This window comes from Neopelma chrysocephalum, unplaced genomic scaffold, assembly GCF_003984885.1.
Source record: "Neopelma chrysocephalum unplaced genomic scaffold, ASM398488v2 Primary Assembly neopelma1_43, whole genome shotgun sequence".
Classification (NCBI taxonomy): domain Eukaryota; kingdom Metazoa; phylum Chordata; class Aves; order Passeriformes; family Pipridae; genus Neopelma; species Neopelma chrysocephalum.
Window position 1 is genome coordinate 23,056,319 of NW_020897702.1, and position 19,569 is coordinate 23,075,887.

General features: G+C 45.3%; 2 protein-coding genes across 2 annotated transcripts in view; both read right to left on the reverse strand.

The window, feature by feature from the left end:
* The window catches only part of A2ML1 (alpha-2-macroglobulin like 1), a 28,605-nt gene extending 21,710 nt beyond the window's left edge, over positions 1–6,895 (reverse strand). The window contains exons 1-8 of the mRNA XM_027677707.1: positions 6,877–6,895; positions 6,386–6,485; positions 5,587–5,770; positions 4,506–4,668; positions 3,891–3,943; positions 1,848–1,868; positions 1,203–1,374; positions 676–760 (exon numbers count right to left, since the gene is read on the reverse strand). Coding sequence (XP_027533508.1) covers positions 676–760; positions 1,203–1,374; positions 1,848–1,868; positions 3,891–3,943; positions 4,506–4,668; positions 5,587–5,770; positions 6,386–6,485; positions 6,877–6,895 — 797 coding nt within the window. The remainder of the gene's footprint in view (positions 1–675; positions 761–1,202; positions 1,375–1,847; positions 1,869–3,890; positions 3,944–4,505; positions 4,669–5,586; positions 5,771–6,385; positions 6,486–6,876) is intronic.
* Positions 6,896–12,924: 6,029 nt separating this feature from the next.
* The window catches only part of LOC113964925 (alpha-2-macroglobulin-like protein 1), a 32,659-nt gene continuing 26,014 nt past the window's right edge, over positions 12,925–19,569 (reverse strand). The window contains exons 27-39 of the mRNA XM_027677708.1: positions 18,986–19,162; positions 18,742–18,823; positions 18,233–18,389; positions 17,960–18,034; positions 16,640–16,802; positions 16,095–16,312; positions 15,691–15,906; positions 15,066–15,190; positions 14,588–14,678; positions 14,073–14,141; positions 13,750–13,852; positions 13,617–13,658; positions 12,925–13,187 (exon numbers count right to left, since the gene is read on the reverse strand). Coding sequence (XP_027533509.1) covers positions 13,618–13,658; positions 13,750–13,852; positions 14,073–14,141; positions 14,588–14,678; positions 15,066–15,190; positions 15,691–15,906; positions 16,095–16,312; positions 16,640–16,802; positions 17,960–18,034; positions 18,233–18,389; positions 18,742–18,823; positions 18,986–19,162 — 1,517 coding nt within the window. The 3' untranslated portion in view covers positions 12,925–13,187; position 13,617. The remainder of the gene's footprint in view (positions 13,188–13,616; positions 13,659–13,749; positions 13,853–14,072; positions 14,142–14,587; positions 14,679–15,065; positions 15,191–15,690; positions 15,907–16,094; positions 16,313–16,639; positions 16,803–17,959; positions 18,035–18,232; positions 18,390–18,741; positions 18,824–18,985; positions 19,163–19,569) is intronic.

The window sequence follows — 19,569 nt, forward strand, 5'->3', positions numbered from 1 at the left end:
GACATTTATGACCTATCCTGGAAAGTCAGAGTGCTGTACTATTTGCTACAACAGTTTCATATGATCTAATTATAACTTTCCCAATTTATGAGAAATGATGTCAGACTAGTGGCAAGAGACACCAAAAGTCTCCAGACAATGCAGCCCCAAATACAAATGAGTTCACCCCCTTTATCTGTCTACAAAGTGCTTTTGAGACAATTTCCCTTCCTCCTTCGTGCTTATATTGTCGGAGGTCCTGCCTTCCTTCTCATCCTCAAATGCTCAGTTTTTGCTGATGATCACATAACTAGAGAAGTACATCTGCTGCTTCTAAGAAAGTAATAAGTTCAGTAGCATACAAGTGAGAAGGAACAGCATAAACCCCTAACGAAACGCCAGTTCCTGCTCCTTTACCTGAGCAGATCTGCCCCATATCAGATAAGTGATTTTCCCCATGTAAGGTCTTCCAAGGCTGGGCACACACAACTTCCAGAGTAGGGTCTCTCTCTAGTTTAGCTCAAGGAAGAACCCAACATTTTGAATCTTTCACTGTTTGGGATTCTTCAAAAGGAATGGCTGTGGTTGGCCCTTCTTGGGCCACTTGTCTTTGGTGGATCCAAGAGATAGAAGATATATGGAAGGAGAGACACAGTTTTTGTGAGTTCTTTCATTTCCCCTGAACATTCTCCTTACCTGCCACACACACGCAGCAGGAAGGTTTTATCTGAAGCATAAATCTGAGCTGGTCCCTCGAAGAAAACATTAAACTTTTGCAACACTGGAACAAAAACCTCAGAGTTACTCCATCAAAGGCATAAGAATACCTGGACACAGGATCACAAAAGGCAAGAGTGTGCTCCTGTAAGGCTGGAGTCCCATGAAGGAACATGTTAATGAGGTAAAAGCAAGCATTAATTAAAAACAGGGAAACCAAAGAAAGAATCCCCTTTTTTTCCCCAAAAAACAGTCTTGAAGAAGCCTTCAGTGTATTCTCACTCTGTGCCAGCCTAGTTGTTAGCAGATACCTTCTACAGGAATCTCCAGCATGATGTCTCTTTTGTTCATTTCTGATATTGCACATTCTATACTCCATAGGTTTCTGTTCTATCCTAGTCCTCAGGCAGTACATCTTAGTTTACAATATTTGGCTTTACATTGTTATACAAGCAGGCAAGCAACAAACAAGCAACTTCTTCCATCCCATTCTTTGTTCTCCTTACCACGTTCCTCCACCTTAAAGGTACTGGACTGGACTGAACTGGACTTAAAGGACTGGGCACGGATGGTATAAGTTCCCAGAGAGAGTTTGTCAGCTAACTGGAAAGAGAGATCTGCAATGCCCTGTTTTGGTCTCACATCCAGCCACTGGCCAATGCGGTTTTGGTTCGGGTCCTGTGGTGCAAGGGAAGGAAAGAAAAGGCAGTCATCAGCAATACCTGCTATTCTCTATCCAGCTCCCACTGGATTCAAAGGCATTTCAGAGATTTCAGAGGCTTTCAAAGGTTCCTGATGTTTTCCCAGATGATGGTAAAGTGACCTGAGTACTGAAGCACGAACAGAGGCGAACCCAATCCACCCAGGTTTACTCTCTACTGCCATTGTAAAAGAAGGTATGAAAGGTCTCCAGTCTTACATAAAGATGAACTGTAAAAGTTAGCTAAAGTCTGGCAGGCATTCCTGAATGTAGAAATGGATGAAGCTGAACCGTTTGGATCATCAAGGCTTGTTAACAGGAAGCATTTGGACAGAGAATGTGCATGCATAGAGCCTAAGAAGAGTAACTTGAATCAGAAAGACAGAAGCCTAGGTTCTATCCATACTGAAGTACCTTTCCTCATAACACCTGAGGAGTGTGAAACACCCACCTGGATTTCCACCATGGAGTACTGCAAAGCAAACAGACAGCAATGTCAGAAACTGGCATGCCATAGCAAGCTCTCTATGAACTTAACTTACCCACCCAGCAAAAGTATTGTGACAAACCTTATAACACAAGAAGCTTGGTCCTATTGAAACCAGGAGAATTGCTTTGAAATAGTAAGGAAAATGCATAACATAAAAATCTGTGCTACTCTTTAGATTTGCTTTTTGATCCCTGAATTTTTAAGATGGACTTTGATAGATATTCTACAACTGTGAAAGATAGAATTTGCTTTAATAAAAAGGAGAAGAGTAGGAATACTTGGAAATATCATCATCCCAAGTTCACAAATATTAAATGGCCTCAGTTTTGTAACATCAATCTCAAAAATTAGCAGAACTGCATCACCTATAAGAAGAATATATCCCACATCTTCCTTTACAATGCCTGACCTAGGAGATAAGGCTTGGAGATATGAATTAATGCTGACTGCAGCTGGCAGTAACAGAGAGGGACAACGGAGGACATACTTCACCCCTTCTAGGTCCATTAATTCTCTGTTTGTTCTTATATCACTGTATCTATCAGCCAGGAGGCAGTTCTCGTGAAGAACACGTAATTTGTGAGCACAAGGCATAAGGAGGCAGGAACAGTGACTTGGGAGAGTAACCAGTCTGTAAACATGTAATTGACATTTAATTCACATTATTCATCATTCTGAGCTTTAATACGGGTTATCAGAGGTAACTCTGCTTTCATTGAAATAAAAAATATATGCAGGTTAATTATTTTCATAAATTGAATCTAATGTCAATGCTAAAACAAAACATGCTGGTGAAGAGCACCCTTGTTATCTTCAACTCACCTAATTTAAAAACTACATATTATAGCTTTAATGCATAGTGCATTCAAGCCTTATAATAGCTTTGGATAAATCTGACCTCTTCTGAATTTTCATCACAGCATTATTAACAGTTATAGTGCTAATTTGCTTATACACGCACATAGACATTAATCATTTATGGTCAAATATCTTCATGAAAAAACTGTAGGCACAGAAGGAAATGTATTGCTTCCTCTATTATCTAACTAATATAAGAGATATGACTTCTCTTTCGGGAGAAGAAAGGAGTGGGTGATTCTAGGACGTCACCAACAGCCCAAAAAAGAGGAAATTTAGTCAGCAATAAAGAAGCCAGCAGGATCTCTTCCTTTATTTCAGTCCAGAAGGATTTGATTCAACTGTCCTCATGCATGCCCTTCAGTATTTAATTGTCATGGCATGAATTCCTGTTGGCTCTCCTGAGATTGCTTGAGGACAGAGGAGTGTGAAATATCTATAGCTGCTGGCTGCAGGTATAATTGCTCACTGTAGAAAGATGCTAGCCTTGTAGTTTCCTGGACAGCAGATATGCAAGTCTCTGGCAAATTCTCACTCCCTGGACATGGAGAGAATGAGCTGCTGCCAGCTGAAAGTCTGTATAATTTGATTGTACTGTTTTCTCTCCTTTTTTTTTAATGATCACTTCATATGTATCCTTTCCCATATCAATTAATTTTTCTTTAAATTTTGCAGCTTGCTTCAGACTCTCCTGCCACCCTTAGGTGCCACACACTCCACAAATCACTGAGCTTTCCAAACCTGTGGGAGGGCAGCTCTGGCAGCTTGGGTCTGGCTAGGTCTGCACACAAATTTGTCTGACAATTATGCCTGTGGCTAGCAGCCCATGGATGTCCCCAGAAGCCCTGACTGCTTTTTTGGCAGGGGGCAGGTGCACACAGCTAATTCAGCTAGCTGGGAGCAATGGCACACTCCCTGAATACCATCACCAGCACCAACCTTCCCACCTGCCAGCAGCTGTCCTGTGAGGGCAACAGCAGAATCAGTGGTAAGCAGGCACTGTTGTTCCAATTTGGTTTGCTTGAGGGTTGGCATTGGCCACCCTGGGTGCTGGGACTGTCCCAGCCTCCCCAGCATGGGGCTGGTAAATGAGGCAGAACCATCAGAGGGAACCTGGAGACTTCCTCGCCTTCACTTAGGATTTACCTTGGTGTTAATAGGAACAAAATCTTCAGTCAACGTCACGATCCGGAATTTCACTGCAGGGAGAAAATGGATAAGAGCACACTATAGACACAGAGTGCATCTGGGAATGGACTTGCCCTGCATTTTTCTCACCCCGAAATCACAGCTCCCCAGACAGCCCTACTGACAGCCCAAGCCTGCCCTGCAGCCCCTTTAACCCCTTGCTCAGCCCTGTTCACCACCTTTTCCCTGAAACATGCGGCAGCAGCACAGCAGTGAGCCTCACAATTTAGGGGTTTTCCCATGGGCTACATCCAGTTACCCTTACATTTCCTTGTCTGCAGTGTAGACAGACCAGTCCTATGTACCTGGCCTTGGCCAAGAAGACCATGTTCAGGTTTACTCCTCTTCCAAACCAGCTCTGCTCCTAGAGCATGTGAGACTGACCTTTCCAGTCTCCTCCTGCTCCTAAAATGTGGTTCATGGATACATCACTACGGAAGGCAGCACACCCCCTCTGTCCTCGTGGAGGCCACATAGCACAAAGCACTCAACACACCTCTCATGGGAAATTGGAAACAAAGTCTGGGCAGGCCAAGACAGGGGCACTGTCAGGGTACTCCTTGTAGTGCTCACCTGTCTGTCCTGGGTTATAGATGGGTTTATCCATCTGAATAAACGTGCCTGTCCCAGCACTGCGGATCAGGACTTGCTTCTCTTCATTTGCACTGAAGTACTGGTCATTGGAGATGCGCAGGTGGACTGTGCCCACCTCCTGGCTGCCTGCAGGTCGGGGGACCTGGGACACAAAAGAGGAAACCCACTAGGTCAGCAGTGCTCTTCTCCTTGCTTCGGCCGCACTGCAAGGCCAGCCTATTCACTATCTTACTCTAAAAAGGCCAGCACAGGCCCTCAGTGATTGAAGGCTATATCTATGGAAGCACAGGGGACAATGCTTAGCAGTTGGCATAGATCTTGGACAAGAGAAAAAATGGAGTCAGTTCTGGCACAGAAATTGTGTTTACCCCTTCAAGGGTCCACTGTTAAACTCTGCATGGAGCAAGATGGAGAAGACTTAACTCAAGGGAAGAAAATGTCTATGCTGATGAGAAATCTGTTTCCTAGAGTGTATGGGTCACAGAGACTGAAATCTGCTCTTATTCATCAGTGCAAACAAAGAAAACAAGGATCATGAGTTTGGAGAATCTAAAAGATTTGTGCTGAGATTGTGTGCACCCTCCTATGTCTTTCCCAGTCCCCCAGCACATTTTCAAGCTATTAAATAAAAGCTTGGAGTGAAGCAGACATGATGGGAAGCTGTCTGAGATGAAAAGTCTGACTCTTTCTGCATCACAGATTTAAACACCCTCTGACAGTGCATCCTTCTCAGAGGAGAGAATTAGCTGCACAGCTGCCATTTGGGTGCTCTTCTATCTTCCCCAGACCTTTGGAGCCTGGCCAGGCAGCCTTTTCTCAGTGTGCCACCAAGGTGGATTATGAGATACCCCACAGGAAGAGTACCAAGTGGACAGACAAAGCCAGGGAGCAGACAGCAGGCTCCCACTAAACACTCTCACTGATTTTGCATTCACTCCTTTCCATGCCCTCTCTTACTCTTGTCATCCTCATTTTCTATTTCTCCGGTAAGAGGCATCATGAGCCAAAAGAGCATGCTAGGAGCTGTCAGCTAGAGGTCCCTGCCAAGAATGATTCCGACCTGAAATCTGGTGCACTCAAAGATCCAATTGTTCCGAACGACCTTGCGATAGAGGCTGAGGTTGCCAGAAGGATGCGTCAGAGTTAAGGCCACACGAATAGGCTTTTCCACCCCACGGAGGTCCAAGCACACCCTCTGGAATGAGGGGTAGGGCAGGGATGCTGGAATGACGATCAGGTACCTCCTGCAGTGAGGAAAAAAAAATCACATCTTGGGAGCAGTCTCACTGACACTTGGCACTAATACTCTGTTCTGAGGAAACCATCTCTCTGGGGGCAGGAGGTGCTGCTCTGCTGCAATGAGGGGGACAGATTAACAGTGAGAGTGTGAACCTCTCACAGGAGTGATGGAAGGTATATAGTTCATTTCAGATAAATACAAGAGAAATACTTTCAGGTGACGGAACAGGATTCACCCCTCTTGCTTTGACACGGCTCATTAACTACCTTGACAGCAGATTGGTTCCTGCTTAACCATCCCCAGCCCTGCAGTCCTTTTCTTTTGCCCTTCACTTTATCCTACACCTTTCCCTTCATCCTGCGTCAGATTGTGTCAGTCCCTCACTCTTGTTCCCACCACCAGTCCTCACCTAGTTCTTGTACTGCAGCGGTATTACAGAGAGAGGTTCCCACATTCAGGAGGGTCTGTGTTCATAACATAGCTCATGGCATGCTGCATACCATCCTATGTCTATCCCTTCCAGGAGATGACTCTCAGGGTCCCACACTCTCTCCCAACTATCTGGGCCCCTCCCTCAGCATCACAACTGTCAATCGTTAGATTTTTAAATAGCACTTACGGTTGTGCCAATATCCCAGGGGTGTACAGCAGGCAGCTCAGGAAGAAAGTAGTCCACATTTTTATGGGAGACCTCCAGAGGGGTGGATTCCTCTGGAGGGCTGGTCAGGAGAGAAGGTATGGTGCTGCTTCTCTCCTTCTGAAGTCTCCAGGCCACGGGCAGTTATTGCTGTTTCTCCCAGGAAGCAGACAAGAAGCCCCAAAGTTTCCTTCCTTCCTCCTCATTCCTGTGTTTATAGTGTTGCAGGCCCCAGGTTGTACCGTGCAGGATGTTCCCCAGCCAATCCAAGTCCTTTTGGACTCCAGCCTCACTGCTTCCTACGCCCCTGTGCATGGACCAGCATTATTGCCTTTTATTCTGCTAACCAACCCTGTTTTCTGTTCACTGCACTGCCCCTGCTCCCTCTGTCAGTTGCAACCCCAATCCCATTGTTTTGCCTCCAGATGGATTGTCCCATGACCCTTTGGCTTGTGCACTCAGATGGAGCTCACTGTGAACTCTTGTGGTCATGCTGTCCCCAAGCTTTCTGAGTCTGTAATGCTCAAGGTAGGTCTCAATTTCGAAGTGGAGACCAGGTTTATACAAAACCAGTATACATGCATAGTGCTCTGCTCTTTTCCTCCATGAGGAAAGCAGAGAGAGCAGGCAAAGCTGGAATCCTCACCTTGTCTCTGCCCTGCCTGTATTTCAGTTTGAAGAGAAAATCTGACAGCTGTGGTTCACCCCAGCTGTATCACACCCTGTGGTCCACTTCAGGGCCAACTTACACACACACATACTAATCAGTGGAAATGAGTGTAGAACATTGGTCAGGCAGGTAAAAAGCTGCATGGCTTAGGTCCTGTGGGGTTTTCTCTACCTACCAAAAGGCTGTTGCTCTAGTCTTAGGTGATGGGAACACACGTTATCTAGTTTGGGAGCTTCTTTGCACGTGCTTATTTTACACCTGTTAGTCTAGTGATTATACCAAACTTTTCCCTACCTTGCCATAAATCAAAAGAAAATCTCATTCTTGGAACTATTTATTCTCAAAATAAGGAAGTTCTTCTATTTTAGTATTAAGGCCATTTTATATCAAAATGCACCACTAATTCAGTACCAAACCGAATTCTTATATATGCAGGGCCTAGTAATCTTTTCCTTTGCTTTAGGACAGATTAATGCATAGCAAGGAAACTAGACTTTGACCTTTTTTTTTACACACTCCTCCCCCCCACACACACACTTTGTAGGCAGATACAAATCCTCCCTCTCCTTCCCCCCTCCCCTGGGCTTTGCTCAGCTCCAAGAGGCTGGTGCTAGTGGCTGAGAAAAATGTGTCAATGCATCTGGATAAACATGCAAACAGGAACTGGAGCAAGAATGTGAATCGTTTTCTGTCACTAAGATGCCATTCATTTCTTTTCATAGGTCTCAAAAAGTACAGGCAGTGCCTGTTGAACAATCCCAGCTGACATTTGTTTGTTCACAGTAGATCCACAGCAGCTCCAGGGGACAGAGAGATCCCTCATAACAGCACAGGGCCTCACAATGGCAAAGGTATTGAGAGTCCTGGCTCCTACTGACTCCAGCAGCTGTTTTGTGAGAGCAGACATGTAAACACCTCACAAGTTCTAAACTTAGCACTGATTAGAAACCTACATCCTGACCACTCAATCCAGTCTAACTCCCAGACAATTAAGCAGAATGAAATAAATGCTGGAGCAGCAAAAACAAAGTCACAGGCTCAGTGTATGTGTGATGGCATGGTGACCAGATGCTGGTGGCCAGGAGGCACTCAGGAAAGGAGCATCTCTTAGCAGGGCTCTGCACCCACTGGAATTTGTGGCAGGGTCCACAGTGCCTGGCTGCTGTCTTGTACTGAGGTCCTTCCCCAGTCCACAGAACCATTCATCACTTGGTGCAGAGACAGGGAAGAGGCACACAAGTAGTTGAGGGTGGATCTGTGTCCCTGGAGGTCAGCAGTCCTCAGTGCTCAAGCAGTGGAGCTGATCAAAAGCTAGATGGAAGCATGCACACTACCAAACTCTAAGTTGAATCACCACAATCCCTCGATTTTGTGAAGGATAAAAAAATGAGTGTGATTTTTGACATCTCCTGCTCTAAGCAGAAAAGGAGAAGTTTAGGCCAGAGAGAAATCAATGTTTTGTATAAAAGTGTTTTTTTTCACTGTCTTTAAATTCTCTTTTGGAAGACAGCCACCTCCCTCCAAATGAAATGCTCTCTAGTAGGCAGACATCACAGGTACTACAGTTCAAATCTCAGAAAAAACATTTTGAAGGAGAGAGAAGAGATGTTAAGAAAGCGGGCATAGAAATTACAACGTATATTGAATCAAAAATGTCACCACATGCAACTTTTACACAGAGCACGTGTACACAGCAGAGTTGTGTGTCAACTCCCTCTGCAATAATGGGCTCATGCATGAGCTACACCTCATGGGGTCAGTAAGAAGTAGACTGAATTCATGTGTGTGCATGTGTGTAACCACCACAGCAGTTGTTTTCCCAATAAACCTCTGTTCCAGAGACTTTGCTGAGCTCTGCAAAACAGATTATAAGAACATGGTGGCACTGGCAGCGATAAGTGGAGTCTCTCCCTCTCTGCAAGAGCCCAAGCTGTAGCCCATGATACTCTCTAAGCACCAGTACTAGCTGGTAACTAGTAACCACTAGTAACTAGCTCCAGTTCTGCTTTCGATATCACCAGAGGTAAAGGCAAGGGAGACATAAGACATTTGCAAAGAAAGCTGCAATATTTGCAAAATGTTTTTAAAAAGTTTCAGAGAAAGTAGTAGTCTGGCAAAAATCCTCTTCTGCAGAGTTGGAATCGGCATTGCTCATGGACTGCTGAGGAAATTGAATAAAGAGAAGAAAAAAGCACCTGTTTAAACAAAGGTGCAGAAGGAGAGAGAAAGCTACACCCGGAATGAAGCCAACATCAACAGAGGGCACTTCTGGCACTGCACAAGGCACTGGTAAAATCCAAGTGCTGGGCTGAGTTTATGCATTCATTCTGGTCCTGTTAAACTGCACATGAAGCATGGAGCAGGCTGTCAGCAGCCTGCCCTGCTGGCAGATCTCCTCGGTGTGTTTGCTCTTAACCAAAAGAACTTGCAATGCTCACGTCTTTGCCTCACAGACAGGACTTGCCAAGTCTTCAGGGTTACTCTGGAACTTCATAGTTAAAATTTAAACATGCTTTCAAAATCCCTCCCTTTAAACTACCACAAATCCCAGCCTTACTGCAGGGTCTGGAGAGCCTTTAGGGCTGTAGCCAAATCCTAACCCTCAAACCTCAACCATCTTCCAGACTTTCCACTCCTAAGCCTGCCTTTGCACTTAGCCATTCATACTGTTACAGATAGCACTGGTGAGGGGCTGTGGAGATCTACCTGTCCGTAGAGAGATATCACTGTCAAGTTAGAAGATCCATGATCATCAGCACTTAAATCGTGAGGTAAAGGTTATTGGTGTGATGGGTTACCTTGGGAAAACAATGGGTAATTGATCAGTTCCTCTGTTTGCCAAACTCCCCTAAACTTTGCTAGGAAGAGATTTATTGGAAAACTTGAGGTAGAAATTAAATTTAAAAATGGGGACATTGAAATCCTAATTCCTGAAACTCAATATGTAGAAGCAGCAGCTCCTCTTGTGCAGGAAGTAACTCCTGTTAGCAGCAACATCCCGACTGAAGTTGAAGACGTGGTTGTTCCTATCGTGTGGGCCAGTGGAATTCCAGGGAAATTGAAAAAGGCAGAACCTGCAAGAATTACTCCTAAACCAGGATTTATACTGGTGAGGTATAAACAGTATCCTTTAAAATTAGAAAGCCAAGCTGGATTAGTTCCAATAAAAGACAAATTTGCTAAGCATAGTTTGCTAGTAGAATGCGAATCCAAGTACCTATAAAGAAAGCAAATGGGAAAGATTATTGATTAATGCAAGACCTGAGAAAACTACCTGAAATAATAACCTAGAATAGTTTACAGGATTATATTTAAAAGATGCCTTTTTCTGCATTCCCTTGAACTAGGAAAGCCCAAGAAATCTTTGGTTTTGAATGAGAAAATCCAGAAACTGGGAAGGAAGAAAAGAAGCCACCTATTGCCTTCCTGAGCCACAAACAGTTCATGAGCTGCCTTCCTGGGAGTGGTAGGATGGTGTGGCCTCTGGATTACTGACTATGGACTTTTGGTAAGACCATTATATGAACTTTTAGAAACAGCCTATAAGAATTTCCTCACTTGGACAGGCTATGGCAAGAGCAGCCTTTAAGCGGTTAAAGCATTCCCTGAGGAGAGCCCTGGCTCTGCATCTGCCAGGTCTCTCAAAACCATTTGAACTGTCTGCCTATGAGAGGCAGAATGTTGCCCTAGGAGTGCTTGCACAATTTTTAGAGGATCAGCAAAGAGCCACAGCCTACCCCAGCCAACCGAACTAAAGGATGTTGCTCTGGAAAATCCTGAGTGAGAATTGTATAATGATGGAAGCAGCTTTGCTCAGGAGAGAAAACAAATGACAAGGTGTGCAGTGACCATCACTGACAAGGTAATCGAATCACAGGCTTTCCCATCTATTGTCTCTGCTCAGAAAGCAGAACTAACTTCTCTTACAAGAGCTCTGGACTTAAGGCAAGGAAAAAGAGCAAATGTTTGGCATTGAAAACTTTCCCTGAAACCGGAAACCATTTCACTGACAAATCTGCAAAAGAGGCAGCAGAAAAAGGCATTCTGGCTTTAGTCCCAGAAAAGGAGGTAGTGTTACTGAAAATTACGATGAGAAAGTACGATGAGAAAAAAAAATGGGACTTTCCATTAATTGAGTAACTTTCAAGCTACAGGATGGGCTGTTATCCCTTTAGGGAAGGTGATAGTCCCACCTAAAATTATAGAAAAATACTTAAAAGAACTGTATGAGTCACCAAAGATAGAAACCTTCCTGGAAACTATTGGCAAATAGACTTTTCTGAGTTTCCTCAGAAAGAAGACCTTTCAAGAGAAGTAGTGAAAGTTCCCTTAAAACACATTATTCCCAGGTTCAGAATTCTTCAAGGAATGTCATCAGGTAGAGGATCACATTTTATTATAGCAGTGACACACAAGATAAATAAAATTTGTCAGAAAATCTCAATGACGTGGGTGCAGGCCCTACCTATCACATTGCTGAGAATTTGAGTTCAGCCTAGAAGAAGAGACCATTTAAGCCCTTATGAACTAATGTATGTTTTAGGGTCTACTAAACGCCAGAGATTTGTGGTGACATCCCCACTGGTGTGATTGGATACCATTCCTGCCTGGCAACTGGGTCTATGTAAAGTAGTGAGACTCCAAGCCCCTACAAGTGAAGTGGAAAGGATCTTTCCTGGTTTTGTTGATCACATTTATAGCAGTTTAATTTGCAAAAAAGGGACCTTGGATACATTATTCTTGAGTTAAGAAGGCCCCATTTGATTGGGCAGACTAGGCCCTTAATATTATCATCTGCATTTGTATATTAGGTTGTATTATGATTCTATGCTGTAGCTGTTGTAGTCACTTATTGTTCAAAGTATGCTTTAAATAATGAGACATTGGCCTAATGGCCAAGGCTCAAGAAAAAGAGGGGAATGGTAGCTGAGTTTTGAGATGTAACAAGAACTGGTCGTTTTTGCAGTAGCATGTACCAAAGAAACTACATATAGCTGAGCCAAGTGATTTAAAGGAACTAACCAAGCAAAGTAAAGAAACAATGAGGAAGGGAACTGAGGCAGCCAGCCAAGCAACACCAAGTTACTCTATAACCAGGTGTGTTGTCTTAAAGTTCATAAGGCAGTCACTTACAACTCTGGGGGTTCCAGACAGAGAAGAACACTGAAGTCCCTCAATGAAGCCCCTCAGAGACCATATGTATATATGATAATAAGTGTTGGGAAATGTCATGAATATGTAACAGGAATGCAGGGAACGAAAAATGAAGAATCATGTAATGCTGACATACAAGCTGTAGCAAAGATACCTCTGTGTGCACTTTGGCAAACTGATTCCCAGGGCAACCAGTCTCATGAAATCATTTCAGCGCGCCGTAATAAAGAGTGCCTGCCTGCTAAAACTCATAAATTGAGTCTTAGAGGTTTCTTTTAAGAGCCAGCTTTAGGCAACAGGGGCACCACCCCTGCCTGACAACTTGTGTTTGAATTGTCCTGTGCACCTCACAGGAGGTGCGGAAACTAAAATTTTCCCCTTCTTCTTTGTATGCTAAAAGGACAGAGCTAGTCCATGAGATACACAGCAGGGTAGATTTACACCCATGTAAAGTGCAGAATCAGCCAAGACCTTATTGCTCAGCTACCTCAGAGTGCAGTAAATGATGCTCAGTGGGATCAGTCTCCATGCTAGGAGTCCTCACCCCATACTGGTGGCTGCATAATGATGTTGGAGGGGAATCCAGTGCTGGAAGAAATGATTGCCAGTTATGTGGTTCAGACACTGAGTTTGCTTCTGCTCACTTCTCTCAGGTAAACTGCGACACAGAATCCAAACACACACCACAGCACCCAGATTTGTGATTTATATTTTACTTTCATTATTTTTACAAGCAAGAAAATCCCTGGATTAAAACAATCAGAATTAATCAGACACCCCAAAGAATTCACCAGGTAATGGCTGTCAGGATGAGCAGCATAGGTTGGGCTGGAGTTAGTCCTGAAATCCAACTTGAGATGTGTCCCAGCACCAATATCCCAAGCCCACTGAGATGTCACTTTCCAGGTGCAATAATGCAGCAGCCCTGTTGCCCTCAGGTATCTTGCACTAGTTGGATCCCTGTGGGCTGAAACAGTGGACAGTAAGGAAGCAGACCAAGTCCCTGGAGAAATGAGAGCAGAAGAGAGGGTAACCCAGAGAGCAAATAATGTGACCCAAATTATTAACTTTGGGATTAACAGCTAGGACACTCTCACTAAGGACTCTAAAGGAAAGGGTTTCTCTGGTTTGATCTAGTATCCTTGTTTTTTACCTCAGCCCCTCCCCAAAAAAAGGGAATCCTCATATCCAAACAGAGTAGGCTGAACTAGTACCATGAATTCTGCTTAGGGAGTTTCACTTATAGTCCTAGATGAAGGGAACATCATCAGAGATGAATCAGAGATGCACAGGGCTCCAATGGGACAGACAGAGGTAGCTGAGGTGCAGAGGAAACATCACAAGGCTGCTAGGCCTGTATCGAGGGCTGAGGAAGGGACTTGCACCTACCTCAGATGCAGAAGATATTATAGTCAGCCAGGGCCTGCTCCTCTGCAACAGAAAGGAGAGGTCTGAGTTATCCTTGCACAGAGCCAAGTGCAAACACCCAGGCAGCCCTGGCACCCCATGGCTCCACACTGACCTGGGCTGTAGTAGTCATAGACTCTGACATGGCCTGGCTTCAGGTTGGTCACCTCAATCTCCTGCTCCAGATGCAGAATGTATGTGTCAAAGACATGGGTCAACTGGGGAAGAAAAGCAAATGGCCGTTAATTTATGAGCTGTTCTTTTTATTCCTCACCTAAATTTGATCCTACTAGCTGATAGTAACAACTCTGTAGAGTCAAAGGCTGGGACACAAGATGAATCTTAAGCATCCTGCTTTGCTAGTCACAGTCTTAGATTCTCCCAAAAACTCTGGCAGTACCCTCCACTCCTGTAGCCTCCCTAGCAGCACACACATACCTTGTCCAAGTAGATGGCAACACCTCCTTGTGTTTTCTCGGTTCTTCTCACAGAGTGCCAATGCTGCAGCTAGGACAGGAGAGCAGAGGAAGCAATTTAGTTTTGTCTTTGGAAAGGCAAGCATGAGACATCCCAACAAGGTTTATCTGAGTTTGAGTAGGCAGATTCTCAATTTACTCACTTCCAAATTTTATTTGTACTCTTATCCCTTCAGGCTGATCTCCCTGCAGGGCTACTCAGCTCCTGCAAACCCTAAGGAACCTAGGTTACTCAGTTATTAAGGATATGCTGAGCAAGTTGGGCCAGAAGTATCACCATCCTCAAGACTCAAAGATAAGAGACAACAGTATGTGTTAAAAGTTTGTTGTGTGGCAGAGGGGAAGTGATGGTGAGATTGCTCAAGAGAGGGACAGGTAACACCTTCCTATGCAACCTTCCCATGCAACCTTCCCCTCTCCTTGGGCATGGATGGTCCCACTGACACCACACCACCATCCTGATTCCATGCTTCTTACAGACATCCCAGATCCTGGAACCAGGACAAATCCAGTCGGCAGTGACACCTCCAAAATCACCATGTTGGAAGTGGATTTCTTCCCATTGTACCTGGTGGCAAAGATTAAAAATAGAGTCTCTCCCAGCTTACCCTGCCCTCTACCACCATACCCTGTGTGCAGTACCCTGAGCCAAGTAGCCCAACCAGGACTGGGGCCAAGGCAGTCACTGCCTCCTCTTACAGGGGGCAGATGACAGTTGCACTGCTCTGAGCATCCCCAGTCTGAAGTCACTTCTTGTACTCCTCTCTCCAGCAAGAACCAAGGCCCTCAGTAACATTTCCCCAACCCCAGAGACACTTGTGTCTTTATTCTCCATCTTCCTTCTGGTCCTTCTGCTGAAACTGCCTGGTGCCTCCACTGCAGCCAAGAAGCATCCCTCAGCTCTCCAGCCATGCCAGGCTTTCCTTCCCAAATGGGGCAATATCTTTAGAGTCACCTGACATTGACAGAGACGGTAACAGAGCGTGCCTTGTCCTCAGTGCAATTGAGTGGCTCAGTTTTCACTTGCAAGGCAAAGGATGTTGAGTCTTGTGGGGAGGGCGTGTTGTACCTCAGCACCATCTGCAGGGAGAGACAAAAAGACAGACTAAGACGCAGATAGTTAGTTCAATATCATATATCACACCTTTTTTTTTTTCACTGGCTACTCTAATCCTCAAGATTGGGCCCTGGATAGTGAGTGGATAAACCATATGCAGTAAGGACACTCAACCCAGTACCCAAAATAAAGGTCACTCAGATTGGAAACCTTCCATGATCCTTCCATGGGATCCTTCTCAACCTTTCAACTGAGACTGTGCATGTAAAACACACAGTAGTGGGACCACTATACAACATTTTCATCCTCCAGTACTCTTGAGAGCCATAGAAGCATCTTTGTCCTCACATTTGGACAGGTTCTATCTCTGTCTCCTCCAACATACAGGTTCATTGCATTGGCAACAGGCTGGGATTAAAGCACAGTTAATGCACATTTCCTTCCATAGAGGTGCAATTGAGAGTTCTGATTTTGATAAGATGATGAGAAGAGGGTGGTCACGGCACGAACTGTGGGAACCTACCCGAGTAAAGACACAACAGCTGCCATGGGCCTGCACCAAGAACTCGCCCGGGACCTCTGTCAGTGCTGCCTCCTGAACCAAGAGCCGGTTCTGATAGGAGACTTGGAACTTCCTCCCAAAGCCTCCATGGGACCTCACCCTCACTTCTGCAACCCCTTGTGTGCTGTACGTCAGTGCTGCATACTTAGCCAAGGCCTGCAAGGCGACTACTGTGTCCTGAAAAGGAAAAAACAACAACAATTAGATTTGCAGCTCTGAGACCCAATGATGCTTGAACTCGACATCCTGAGAACCTCCATATACAAAGGCTCCCCTCCTCAAAGCATTTGCTCTTGCATATATTGTGTATATATTTTGCAGAGGTTCTTTCCCAAACAGCATCCCTCTCCCTGGCCACACGTTACCTGTGTTGAGGCAAACCCTCCATAGGCATTCTGCTGCCTGGTGAGCCAGGCCACGATGCCAGAGGCTGTGGTGAGATCAGACCCGGTGATATTTGGCTTGGAGAGCAGGGCTAGGAGGATGTAAGCTGTCAGCTCCACATCCACAGACACTGGCTGTGACCAAGGGCTGGTGCTGTGTCTGTACTTGGATGACGTCTGACTCCAGTGGATCTGCCCATCTGGGAAAGGAAGGTAGTAGTTGACCTTGAGGGATATCAGGAAAGAAATCCTTTGGCCTAGGCTCTTAGACACAGTGACTTGTGTCTGCAAAGACCAGTGAGTAAATTCCTCTTAGCTGGATCATCACATCACCAGGTCAACTGTGTAAAACCTATGTATTTTGCAACACCAAACACTCCATATTCCACACCAAGGTGATACACAAAAACCAATAAGCCAATAATCTGCATATGCATTACTTCCCAGACATCCAGCTTCTGAGCCAAGGACTCAGAAAGGTCACCTGTCCCTTCTCTGATGTTCATCTGTCCCTGAGGTTCCCGTACCTGCTCTGATTGCCTTTTGATCAAGCATGTCAAGTAGCTCTTGGGTGCGTTGAGAGTCCTTAGCCAGGGCGAAGGTGTAGGCCAGCAGGGCCTGGGTGTGAGTGCTGGCAGCTTTGGGGAGGGAAGGAAGGATACAGCCCAGAGCCTTGCGCACCACTGTGCTCTACAGAAAAGAGTTACACAGGTGTGGGTCACAGACTGTGAGGCAGGCAAACACTGAGACACAAACAGAAGGATGCATTATCAGCATATGCCAGCACAGAAAGTACCCCATACATTTACCCAGGTGACTCTGTGCTTAAGCCTGCACTCTTTGTATCAGTGCAGCACCAGTAAGCAGTGTCTCCAGCCCTCGGCACAAGGTGGTGGACAGACCACCCTCCTGAGCTGGTCTTGGGCTTCAGTGGTGCTCTCTCAATGAAATGAAGATCCTTACTGCTAGAATAACACCATCACATCTTCCTTTCCAAGTCCAAACACAACAAAAGCAAAACCACACAAGTGCAAATGCTTACGCACAGCCTGATGACCAAAATGACTGTGTTTAATTCACCTTCACAGTGAACAATTTTTCTTATGGTGAAAAACAGGTGACCTGAAGGACATCTGTTGCCAAAAAGAAGGTTAATTTTTAATAATTCCTAAACCCATTATTTTCAGTTCCACTGAAAAGCATTGCTTTTTCACTTCCTTTTCTGATTTCCAGAGAACTTAGCTTCTCAATGTCTACAGCAATTGCATTTCTCCATCAAGTTAATAATGTTTCTTGGCTTGCCAGTACCACAGTCTAGTAATTAGCTACAATCTTTAGCAATTGTAAGAGTTCCCTCTTATTGTTATTACTTAGGCATGCAGTTCCAACTGCCCTACAGCACTCCTTTCCCAGACTTTTCTGTGAAGCTAAAACGTATTAGGAGTTACATTATGTCTGTTTACTTGACTGTGGGAGCAGCTCTACCCACCTCTCCTGAGAACAACTCACCATTAGCTCTTAGCTGTGTAGGGCTAACATGGGGATGGGAGGAAGGGGGGGTGAGGGGAGCAGGAATGAGCAGTACAGCCTGGGAAATGGCCATAGTATCTAGCCATGAAGTCCAATGGCCCCCAGTAGTTTAATCTCACCTTCTCCCTGCCAGCAATGTCCTCCTCATGGGATAGTTGAGGCTTTTTCCCAAGAAGTGGTAAGATCTTCCTTGCCCATCCCATTACTTTGTCCGCAAATCTCTCCAAGATGCTCTGTTGCCTGCCCCAGTGATACCACTAAGCTCTTTAGGATTCAGATCTTAAGGCAAGAGCATGGCAAAGAATCCCAGTATTTACCTCTGGTGTTGCTCCTGCCTCCAAGTATGCAGCAGTGATGTAGGCAGCCAAGGGGACTTCCCCATCTACACCTCCCTAAAAATAGCATAAACATCAAAAAGGATGGGAAAGTTAATATACAAAGACCTGAAGCTTTTCAGAACAGGTCCCACCTATCCCTGGTTTGCTCTCTCACAAGAAAGCAGAACAACAGAGGAAAATGAACTTAAACAATTACCAGAACACTTGGAAAGAACTGCTTTGTGTTGTCCTTCAGGGTGCTCTGGCACCTACCTTCATGAATGTATGAACAAGTTGGCCCACATTTCTGAAGCAACCACTGGGAAGCTGGTGGAACTCCAGCCAGGTCAGAGCAGCTTCTATGGTCCTCTCATCCAGAAAAATGTATGGCTTGGCTTGGACAAAGCATTTAACCACAAATGTAGTCAGCCTGATCGGGGAGAACAGAAAAAAAGGCTTGAGAGAGGGAAGAGAGAATCAGAAAGAGATGGAGTGCATGAAAGAGCAAGAAGAATGAGTGGAAAGAAAGAATCTAAGCAGAAGTTGAGAAAAAAGAAAAAAAGCAGGAGTTTGAAACTGGTAGGTCTCTCTTTACCTATTGTGCTATTTTTTAATATGCTGGTCCAAGGTCAGTTCATCCCAAGAACAACTGCCTACCCATGGGGTGCCCTAGCCCACAAAGCTTCTAGAACACTTTGGATCCAATAAGACAGCAAGTCCTGTTGGAAGCCTCCTGGCTGTCAGAGATCAGGTAGACAGCAGGGAGAGAGCCCAGGGCTTACCAAGTATTACCATACTCATCCTTGGTACCAAATTCACTGTAGGAGCCATCAGGGTGCTGATACTGCAGCTGTATCTGATACCCTGGAAAATAGGATAGGGCATTAGTGCTCAGAATGGTATTTGCAATTAAATCACTGTGAATAGAGTGGGGTGTTTGAGTGCTTCAGATGGAAGGAGAGCAGGCATCTGAGACTACTGGACACAGGGGAAGGCAGAGGAGAAAGGTGGGTCTCTTGTACTTGCCATTGCGCAGGAATCCTGTTGCTCTCTCCCTGATCTCAGGGGTCAGCTGCCTGGTCTTCTCCAGGTACTGCAGCATATAGACAATAGGGGCAAACAGCACCATGTTCTGCTCCCCACAGCCATGGGGCATCTGCACTAGGTTGTCCAGGTTCTGCAGTGCTGTCCCCATGAGGTCCCCTGAAACGAAACATAAGCACCCTGATCACCTCCTGGGCAGTAGGCTTTGGGATTCACCTCCTCCCACCCGTGACCTGCTCCCAGCAGTGCACCAAACAAGATAGTCCCAGCACAGCAATGTGGGGGCACCTCCACTTATCAGTTACCACTGATAACTGGTAGCCAGCTTATCAATTCCACTGTGCCTGCCCTTCATGTGGACTGTACACATTCCCACCCTGGCAGGGCAAGCCAGAACACTCTCTCCCATGCTGAGTGTTTTAGATTGTCAATAATTAGGAAATCCAGCCACATACATGGGAAGAACAAAGCAGTGGAGCCTTGGAAACCTCAGAAAGGGGGTGTGTGGGAGTCTGGGTTTGGGCCTTCCTAGGGCTAAACTCAGAGATATGGGATTCATAGCTGAA